The following is a 10,896-nucleotide window of genomic DNA, read 5'->3' as shown; positions in this document are numbered from 1 at the left end:
TATATTTAAATACCTTTTTCAGTTCATTATATATCATTTCCCAGAAGGCCTTAATCCTTGGGCACGTCTACCTTCAATTTCTTTACATTTCCAACATTTATTATCGGGCAAGTGATATATTTTTGCAAGCTTGACTGGAGTCATGTACCACCTGTACATCATTTTCATAATATTCTCTCTTAGGGCATTACATGCTTGGGCACCCATGCTTGAAGAGGATTTTGTGCGAGCTACAAAATCAGGCCAAATTTCTAACTGATCCAGTGCAAGTATTTCACCAGTGTCACTGGGGAAAGTGACTCTCATTAATCAACAACCTTGTGCTTTATACCAATCATTAACAATATGGGCAGGTAAATCCAAGGTTAACGGCGCTGCTCAGGATTTAAAAGGTAGCGTTACATAACAAATGTTGGCTGACATTGAAGATGGATTCCGCCGTGCCTCGCTTTCATGGCAGTGCTGTCTGTTTTGTCTTTGTTCTCATCTGCTTTGGAGAGGCAAAGAGGCTGCTAGTGATACCTCAGGATGGAAGCCACTGGCTCAGTATGCGTGCTGTGGTGGAGAAGCTCAGTGAAAGAGGGCATGAGATAGTGGTGGTGGCTCCAGAAGTTAATCTGCTCATGAAAGAATCAAAGTATTACACAAGGAAAACATTTGCTGTGCCGTATACAGCAGATGATCTTTCCCAGCGTTTCCGTTCATTTGGCAACCAACCCTTTGATGAAGTCTCTTTTCCTGCCATGATTTTAGGAGCATATAGGAGCTTAATGCATCTCATTGAGATGTTTTTCATTAATTGCAAAAGCCTTCTGAGGAACAGAGAAGTCATGAAGTACCTGGAAGAGACTCAGTTTGATGCACTTTTCACAGATCCAGCTTTGCCATGTGGAGTCATCCTCGCTGAACATCTCTCCATCCCTTCTGTGTACTTCTTTCGTGGATTCCCATGCGGTTTAGAGAATGCTATCAGCAAATGTCCAGACCCAGTTTCTTATGTCCCAAGATGCTATAGCAGCCACACTGATCACATGACATTTGCCCAGCGAGTGTTGAACCTGCTCATTAGCTTCTTAGAGACGCCACTTTTTAAGAGACTGTACAATTCTTACCAAGAGCTTGCTTCAGAACTCTTTCAGAGAGACGTTCACTTACCAACACTTTACAGAAATGGCTCTGTCTGGCTTTTACGATATGACTTTGTATTTGAGTATCCCAGACCTGTGATGCCAAATATGGTCTTCATTGGAGGAATTAACTGTGAAGAAGGCAAAATCCTGCCAGAGGTAGGTGCTATGTATCAATGGTTTTGAGCTTAGATCTGTGTTGCTACCATGCTCTTTGCTACGAACACAGCCACACTTGAATGAATTATCATAGTGAGATGTTGATTTCTGTACTCCTGTTTGAAAACAAGTTTGGTAGGGGCATGAGATGGGACATTTGTGGCTGTAGCTCAGCAGTTGTGGAGATAAACCCTTGCTTAAAGAAAACTGCCTGGTCCTGTGATTATTTGATCTGAGAAACATGGCCGTATTGACTTGTTACAGCAGGGGTTTGTCAAAATTGCATTTCTGGTGCTTGTTGATATTGAGGGACAGTGTATAAACTATATCTACTGTTTTCCATTTCATTTGTGACTTTTAACTGTTATTATATTTTTATGTCACAAGTTAGTTGCAACCTCTTTAATAGGCCCCATGCAAGCTACACTGTTATTCAGGAGGGATGGCAAAGGGGGGGGGGGAATGAAAAAGTTGTTATTTGAGTACGATACAAACCAACACCCCCACAGAGAACTGGATCAAATTAAAAAGAGCAGTGTAGGAGAAGCTGGGGAGAAGGAGGAGAGAGAAATAGAAGAAATGGGTATGTGTGCAGTTATATCCCTGGCCTTCTTTACAAACTATATGAGAAACATGTCAAAATGGAGGGGGAACAAGAGTGCCTGGGTGGATCTAAAAAGGAAGCCATTCCTTGAGCACAATGTTTTACTGGGCAAGGATCACACGATGAGCAGCTACAGGGATGGGGCTCAAAGGAAGGAGACTCAAGAGCGTCAGCCTGCCTGGGTTTATGCCACTAACTGCTCCCCTAAAATTACACTGGTTTCAGAAGTCTAAGCTCAGTTATAGTCTTAGAAAGAAAAAACAAACGAACTAAATGCATTTGCAATGAAGTATCAAGGTGCAGAAAAGGAAAGAATTAATGAGATGTCCTTGACAACAGGGAATGCTTGACTCTAGATGGATGCGTACATTTCAAGCACCCCCACCCACCCACCCCAGAAAAATAAACCTGGAAACTGTGATTGATTAAGTGTGCTGGGAGCTGTAGCTCTGTGATTAACAAACTACAGATCCCAGGATTCTTTGTGAGGGGAGCTTTAATTGAGTTTGCAGCATTATTGGGAGGTCACAGAGGTTTCAGTAGCCAACTGATAAGTGATACAGTGTGGTTTTGATTGAATTATCAAACAGGGAACACATGACTTTCGCTCTTCCAAGTTCAGCTGTCAAGTCAGCAGCAAAAGTCTGGGGCCTTCTCCTCTGCATTTCAGTAGGGGGTGTTGACTGGAACTGAGAAATGCATCCTGTCCTAACTTGTTAGCTCTTGCCGGGGATCATTTCCAGATAAAACAGAGAATTGTGAACCAAGGGGATAGTGTGAGAAGGAACAGAAAATGGGGGCAAATTTTTATTTTAGACTTTGGCAGCCTAACTGCAGACCTGCAGCCCCCAATATGGACTGGCCAATCATGTTACATCACTCAGGAATCAGGTGGACTCTTAACGCGTCACAATACTGGATAAGGAAAGCTCTGGTCTAAAGAGTTGTGGTAGCAAGTACTTAATGCCCTGATAAGGAGTGACAGCCCCACTACCTGCCAGTACATTCCTGCATGTGTTACTATGATGGATGATAGGATATTGTGCAACTTGACACCCAGTCACAGCACACCAGTATACAGTAGGCCTGCAGCTTACACAGGGGTACATTTCAGGGATTGTGCCTGTAATAGGTATGAGTTACTCGTGCGTAAACTGGTGCCTTTCTCGGTTAATTTGCCTTGTTAAACCTTTCTGACTGCACAGCCCCTTCTCATGGCGGCTGCCTCAGTCACTGGCAGAATCCGTCAGTGGGCGTTTCTTGAACCTCTTCCAGCATAAAAGTTGTTTGACACCCAGTCTCCTCCTCCTCTCACTGCGCAGGAGTCTTCTGCTCAGGGTAGGCGTGGGTAGCGGAGGACCTGGGCTCTCCTCACTGATGTCCAGTGAAGAGTCCCGGAGCCCTCTCTCCAATTCCCCCGTCTGCCTCCCTTTATCCCCGGTGTTGCACTGATTGGCTTCCCCCTCTACTGAGCTGTTTCTCCCCCTGCTGCTGGGTCCTTCGCCAGCATCATCTGGGAGCCTCCCCTTCGCCTCTCGCTCCAATGTCAGTTCCCTGACAGTGCCTAAAGCTAAAACCATGAATAGTCAATATCAGTGGCGTAGCGTGGGGGGTGCAGGGGGGGCCGGCCGCACCGGGCGCAACATCTGGGGGTTAGGGTTAGGGGGCGCAAATCCACGGGTTAGGGGGCGCAAATCCACGGGTTAGGGGGCGCAAATTACTTGCCTTGCCCCGGGTGCTGACAACCCACGCTACGCCACTGGTCAATATACAATGGCAGGTGGTATTGCCAAAGTACTTTTTCCTGAACACCCCTCCCCTTTCTGCCCCCTATTTATTTATTTATTTATTCATTCATTGCCAAGTGCATAAAGCTGAATGCGCACAAGTTAAATGTGAGTAAGTTGTGGGCTTACTATACAGGAGAATCAAATGGGGCTATATCCCTTGGCTTATGCTGTGCATACTTAGAGCTCGCAAGGTGGGAGAACATGGGCTTTGAGGGTCATTGAAGGAGCCGTGAAATAGGCAAGTTTGCTGGTGATACAAAATCTTCAGTGTGATGAAAACAAAAAGAGATGGCATTCAATGTAAGCAAGTGCAAAGTGAAGCATGAAAGCCAAAGAAGTGTGGGTGGGACATTTTCTCCTAGTCTACTGGCCACGTTTTCTGCAGCTGGGGAGAAAAGCCTTAACTGTCTCCCCATTTGTTGCCATCTCCCCCTAACTGCACCCCATTTGGCAATTAGTCTCAGTACATGGGAACTTCCCCCAAATTGCTGGGCCAGGATGAGGCACAGGATTATGAGACAGCGGCAGCTACCTCCAAAATCACACCCTTCCTGCAGAACAATTAGACTAATGGGGAAATGTGACCTTTTTTAAAGACTAACTGCAGGGGGAGAAAGGGAAAGAAAAGAGAAATAAACAAAGAAGAAGTGAGGTGGAAGGGAGTTTTAAATTGCTGTGATTGGAAGCGAGGGAGGGAGGATGCTGATGGGTAAAGGTTTTCTGAAAGTAGCATGTATGTGTGGATAAATATGTGTTAATTGGAACTTATTTTGATTTTGGCCTTGCCCACCACTGGCATGAGGCAGTTGCCTGTGAAAGGATTGTGACCTGTGACTTAAAAAATGTTCTCTGCCCATGCTCTAGATTCTGGCAGCAGAGTCTGGCTACAGATCTTGGCAGTGGTTTTGTAAATATATATGGCTTCCCATTGTTCCGTTCTTATGGAGGCATATTTGTGTAGTATCCTCTTTTTGTTAAAGTGGAGCTTTTGCTTGGGAAAAGTCTTCCACTTCAGTGTCAGGGGTCTCTGTGGAACAAATGTTGGTCTTAGCCATTCTCATCCTCCCTCAGAATCTATACATTTATTTACAATATACCCCATATTTATGTTAACATTGCCAAAGCTCGAAGTTACAGTATTGGCTGTTTGCATTTGCAATTACATGCACATTTCTCTTTGGTGTTTTGTACAATAAGCTTGGTTTCAGATCCTCTTGTCTCATTGGGAGGGGTGGAAAGGCAAAACCTCATCAGGTGAGAACATCACTCACTGCTTGAGGATCTGAACTGGCCGCAAGCCCTTCCTGTGTCCTGGAGACTCCAGTATAGGAGAAGCCTTTTTGCCAGCACCTTTGAAACCCCAGGAGACCACTTTGCCATCCTTGGACTCTAGTCTGGAAGCCCCAGCCGAACAGTGGTCTTCCCAGCGCCATCACTCAGCTGCTCCTGAAGTAAGTTAGAGCCAGGGCTGGCCCAAGACATTTTGTCACCTGAGGTGAGCCACAAAATGGCTCCCCCCCCCCCAATCCACCAGTGAAAATCAAGAACAGAGGTGTAATAAAGATCCTCGTAGAGAACAAGGAGGAAGTAAATATCTATATCCAGAGCGGGGTGGGGGGCATCAAATCAACCTTACCCAATGGTTGAAGTGGGAATCAAAGACTATTTTGGGTTGGGGGGGCTGTTCTGCATCACATTGGGTGGGTGCAGAAGCCAGGAGACCCCAGAGGGCAACCCTCACCATTTTCTTGCTATGGGTGGGAGACGAGCAGTGCCTCCTTTTTGCAGAGAGGCCTCTGTAGAGGTGGCCTGGGGGTGGGCTGCCAAGGAGGCAGCCTCCAAGTATCTGCCTCCAAGTAGCAGCCAGCAATGCATTTCCTGGAGACTAAATCTGCTGCCCCTGTGGATCTTGCTGCTCTCTCAGCCTGAGAGTCACATGGAGCTATCCAAGGTGCTGTCTTTGCTGGTCTGTGGCCGAAATAAAATTTGATGCTGATACTATGTTTTCTTTGAATTTGGCCTTATCTGACCTCTGTGTTGCCTGACTTTGATTCAACAGAACCTGAATTATTACTTGTTTTCCTTACTAACACACAAACTCACAACTAACATATCTCCGATGTTTGTGTTACAGCTCAATTTGGCTAAGATAAATGGGTTCTTTAAAAAAGTCCAGCATTCCCTTCCTCAGGGTGAAAGCAGGAGCTCCCACATCCCTGGTGTCAGGCCGCCAGCTGGCCAGGAAAGCAAGAGTGGGGAGTGATAGGCGCAAATGGGGAGAAGAGAGATGTAGCTCAGCATGGCTCGTGATAAGGCTGGCAATGGCGGTGTTGCTGTCATAACTGCATCCCAAACATGGCACCACACAATTAAAAGAAATGTATCAGACTTTGTGAGGAGTAGGAAGGGAAATTATGGGTAAATCTGAGGCTATTGGTGAAAAAATCTCACATTATCACTGCTCAGATAATGACGAGTCAGCTCAGCAGCTGAAAGACTCCTGCAGAGCACAGTGTTATATTAGGTGGTGATGAAACTGTGCAAGAAGTTTATTTAATATGAACATTTAAATTAAATAGCGTGTCACACAAATACAATCCTATAGAGCAATGATGTTTTCAGTTGAAGAATAAATAGGATTCATTATGGAAGAACAAGAACTATCAAGTCCACACTGATAAATTCCTAGCAGGGTTGGAGAAATATCTTGCTTCCACTGGCCTGATCCTTCTCAGGGCTGACTCTGTGGGCCAAATCATATGACACCAGGGGCAAGGTGCTTTGAGTCCTGAAGTTGAGACTTAAAAACACCTTGCAGAAGCTGGTAGAACAGGTATTCCCCCTTCATTTTAGCATGGATTTCAGTGCAACCCCTTCCTGAATCTCTCAGCTGCCCACCAGCTGTACTTGCCCATCGGCTGACATCATTTATGACAATGGCATCTGATGGATGCAAGAATGGGATTAAATAATGCACTGACTCTGTGCCTGTTCTTTAGCTTTAGTGGCTCTAACCACTACTCATTCGCTCAGTTCTTTTATTATAATTACAATGGAAAGTTTTTATTGTTTTCAAACATAACAACTGCAAAAGTATTCTCTGTAACAATGCAAGCAATAACAAGAAAATGAAGGGTGGCTAAACATTTTGTGTAATTCCAGTAGTACCTTTTATGAGCTTTAGCACCTCCCAAAGTAAATGTTTAACTAGAAGCCTTGGCTTTTAGTTAAATGTTTACTTCAAGAGAGCACACAAGGTCAGACTTTGCACTCCAGTATATAAGGGGCTGGCTTGGAGCACACACCTGATACTTTCTGAGAGAGAAGCAAGCAGACAGACCAAAAAATGGCTCCTATGGCCTGCTCCCAGGCATACGTTTCCATCCTCATGCTGCTTCTATATTCTTCGAGTTTTGTTTCTGGTGGGAAACTCCTGGTGGTACCCATGGATGGAAGCCACTGGCTCAGCATGCAGTCCATCCTGAACCAACTCAAGAAGAATGGGCATGAGATAGTCGTTGTTGCACCTGAAATCAATATGCACATAAAAGCGTCAGATGATGTTTATACTTTGAAAAGTTATCCAGTGCCCTTCACCCAAGAAGAAATGGATACCTCTATTAAAGAATTTGGAAATGACAATTTTCAAGAGCTTCCTTTTTTGGTCAGGTTTTTTAGAGCAATTGAGAGAATGAAACAGACAAATGCTATGTTCTTAGCTGCTTGCACACATTTACTATACAACCAAGAACTGATGAGCTATATCAAGGAGAGCAAATTTGATGCTCTCTTTACAGATCCTATGATGCCTTGTGGCCAGATAGTTGCTGACTACTTTGGCATCCCTTCTGTCTTTTTCTTACGAGGAATACCATGTGGTTTTGACTCTGAAGCTGCACAGTGTCCGAGACCTCCTTCTTATGTCCCAAGAGGTATGACAGGAAACTCAGATCATATGACGTTTGCCCAGCGGGTGAAAAATATGCTGTTCCACCTGGCAGAATACTTCCTCTGCAGCTTTGTCTACTCTCCTTATGCAAGCCTTGCTTCAGAGTTTCTGCGGAGAGATCTGAGTCTCACAGAACTTCTAAGCCATGGATCCATTTGGCTGATGAGAATGGACTTTGTGGCTGAATATCCAAGGCCACTAATGCCAAATATGATTATAATTGGAGGGGTAAACTGTGCTTGGAAGAAGCCGTTATCTCAGGTTGGTAATGCTGCTTCTCCTCCTCCTCCTCCTCCTCTCCTCCTCCTCCTCCTCCTCCTTCTTCTTATTTTATTTTTGTTGTTAAATTTATTATGACAGGATTCTGAATTCTGTAGAATTTCTTTTATGAGTAGAAGCATGATTTTTAGACTTTCTAGTCAATCACCAGTTTGGTGCAACCAGTGCTATTTTTTCTTTTGTGGTACAGTTTGATATTAATTCCAACCACCACCATCCCAGCAAAACCCCCCCAAAAAACTCAATAGAAAACATGCAATGAGTTCACTAAATAATCTATAAATAGTCTATAAAATATACAAAATATCTATAAGTGGTAAGAACTCTCCTAATAACACCTCATTAACTGAACTGAAAATGCATGCCTGAATGAGATTTCGCCTAAAGGAGAACAATGGCACCAGGCAGCGCTTCTTGATGAGGCCAAGAGCAAGCCCCCTTTCCCCATCCATGCCTGCAGCGTGCGCTGATGTTGTGTCTAGTTTCTGGGCAGCCACAGCTGAGTCAGAACAGCTCATCCCAGCTCATCCACCCAGGTTTCAGGAACACGAGCAATATCGGTATTCTCATTATCAATCAAGTCATAAATGGCTCAAAAATTATGTTCCAATTTTCTTCATGAGCCAGATTGCAACAATGATTATCATGAACGATCTCAAGCAACTTTGGCCAAGGAATTTGGGGAAATGGCATAATTCAATTGATGCCGAGCTGAAGTTTTGGAAACACCTAAGGCTTAGTTGCCTGGACTGGATTGCAGCAATTAAGACCTCTGTTTTACCAAGATTCCCATTTTTGTTTCCAACCCTCCCTGTAACTATCCCCTCAAATATCTTTGTTAAATGGCAATTGTTGCTTAATGGATTTATCACTTGGGGAAGCGTGGTCATCAACCTTTTATTCAACCGTCAGTCAGAAAAAAAAGTACATTTGTCAATACACAGTTAAAAGCTCCAGGAAGATTTTAGAACTTAGCCAACACTAAAATGGGCTAAACAGATAGCCCCATATCAATACAATCAATTAAAGTCTTGTGATGCTTAAAAGCTAAAAAAAGAAATTTGGCCACCAAGGAAGGTATAGCTCTAGTGACGTTATTCAGCAAGTGTAAAACCTGGTTTTCTCGGATAGGAAGCTAGACTGACATAGGAGTGGGTCTATAAAATTTTGTCTAAGCTCTGCATAAGAAGGGCAAGTCAAGAGAATGTGTTCGGTGGACTCAACACACCCATGGCACAATGACAGGTTCTCTGGGCGTATGGTACTCCCCTGTACCTTCCCCACAATATCGCAGAGTCAAGGACATTTAATCTAGCCGCTGTAAGAAGTCTACAGTATTCCACATAGTGAATTTCTGCAAGGTAGGGGGCTGGTATGGTCCGATAAATCTGGTCCCCTAGGAACATCCCTGGTTTTACCTGGGCTATGTCCTCTTGTCTGGCAATGCCACTCAGTCTCCGGGAGATCACAGCTCTAGCTTGATTGTACGTCACAGACTCAAAGTAAAGGTGAGACAATCTGCTGGATTGAACCTCGTTAGTGACCTCCCTTTCCCACGATGATTGGAAATCGTCCCTCAATATCAAGGGGGCAATACCCACTGGTTTAAAACAAAGCTTGAGCCATAGCCAGAGCTTTGTCTTCAAGGCCACATGCCGTATAGCTTAACAGCCGACCTCTAATCTCATAACCGCACCCGCTACCGAGGGGGGAAGCCTAAGGATGGCTCTAAGGAATCGCGTTTGGATAGAATCCAATTTCAAAAAATCCCTACGGGAGCCTAAAGAGATGCCCACCAAAAGAAGGGGGAGGACTTTCATTTGAAAGAGTCTCAAGGCTATCTTCACTGATTGAGCCTGATTCTTAGCATATAGGGATCTAATCTGGATGGCTGCTTTAGATGCATTAGTTGTTATATAGTCTCTATGTGTGATGGCCTGGGATTCCGAGTCTGAGAGCGATTCGGAGGAATCCCAGCCGGCACAGGAGTCCCCGCCTCCAGGGCCGGCTGAACTGGGGCAAGGCCTAGATGCTGAGGAAACTCAAGAGCAGGCACCAGGTGAAGCCATTCTGGCCCCAGAGGTGCTGGAAGACTCAGTGGCCACAGGTGAGCCTCCTCCAGGGCCCAGTAACCCTTCGGCCTCTCCTGATCTGCAGAGGCTTAGGGCAGAGAGGCGAAGGGAACTGGTTGCCCCCAGGAGGAGTGCTCGCCTTAAGGCCAGAGGAGGCGGGGCTCCCGGGGGTCGGGACTGCCCCTGACCTTAGAAGAGGATAAAAGCCCACTCATCCCGGCCCCAGGTTGCGGGAGCAACGTCGTTGTTGGCTTCGGACCTTCCTGTGATCCTGATCCCTGCTCGGCCTCCTGTTCCTGACTAACCGGGACTCCTGTTCCCTGCTCGGTTTCCTGTTCCTGACTATCCAGTACTCCTGTTCCCTGCTCGGCCTCCTGTTCCCGACCATCCGGTGTTCCTGTTACCTGCTCAGCCTTCTGTTCCAGCGTTCCTGTTCCCCGCCTGTCTCTCTGCATCGGACCTCGCCCCGCTTCGTGTGGACTCTGCTACACTCACGGTACCTTACCCCCGGGACCAGCACAGTTTGCTCCCGCCACACCCGCACTCCCCCTTCGTAGGGGTGCGTTCGGGAAGAGCCAGAGGCCATGGAGGACCAGGCGGCTGCACTGGTGACTTTGGCCCAGGAGAACCAGGCCTTGACCCACACCGTGCAGCAGCTCAGTGACGCGGTCGTGGCACTTCAGCAACGCTTAGAAGCCCTACCGGCTCCTGGGGCCGACGCCCCGGCTCCTGGCAAGTACCCAGTGGCTTTGCCTGAGAAATTTGATGGAGCCCCGGCCAGCTTTCCTATGTTCCTGGCCCAGGCCAAGTTGTATATTCAGGGGCGAGCCCGGAACTTTCCTGACGACTGCACCAAGGTGCACTTTTTGATTAGTTTGTTAAAGGACCAGGCGGCCAAGTGGGCGTTGCCGCTACT

General features: G+C 46.1%; 1 protein-coding gene across 2 annotated transcripts in view; it reads left to right on the top strand.

Moving 5' to 3' along the window:
* The first annotated feature begins 412 nt into the window (after window positions 1–412).
* Window positions 413–10,896, top strand: part of LOC308576653 (UDP-glucuronosyltransferase 1A6-like) — a 43,624-nt gene continuing 33,140 nt past the window's right edge. Inside the window, exon 1 of one of the 2 annotated variants that reach the window (XM_081176337.1) lies at window positions 413–1,286. In XM_081176337.1, the coding sequence (XP_081032463.1) occupies window positions 429–1,286 (858 nt within the window). In that variant the 5' untranslated portion in view covers window positions 413–428. Of the gene's footprint in view, window positions 1,287–6,977; window positions 7,891–10,896 lie in introns of those variants that run through there. The other variant, XM_081176335.1, reaches the window with a different exon arrangement.

Source organism: Podarcis bocagei (genome assembly GCF_964188305.1).
Source record: "Podarcis bocagei genome assembly, chromosome: 1".
Classification (NCBI taxonomy): Eukaryota; Metazoa; Chordata; class Lepidosauria; order Squamata; family Lacertidae; genus Podarcis; species Podarcis bocagei.
Note: the sequence above shows the minus strand (reverse complement) of the source record. Positions and strands in the feature narration are given on the sequence as shown.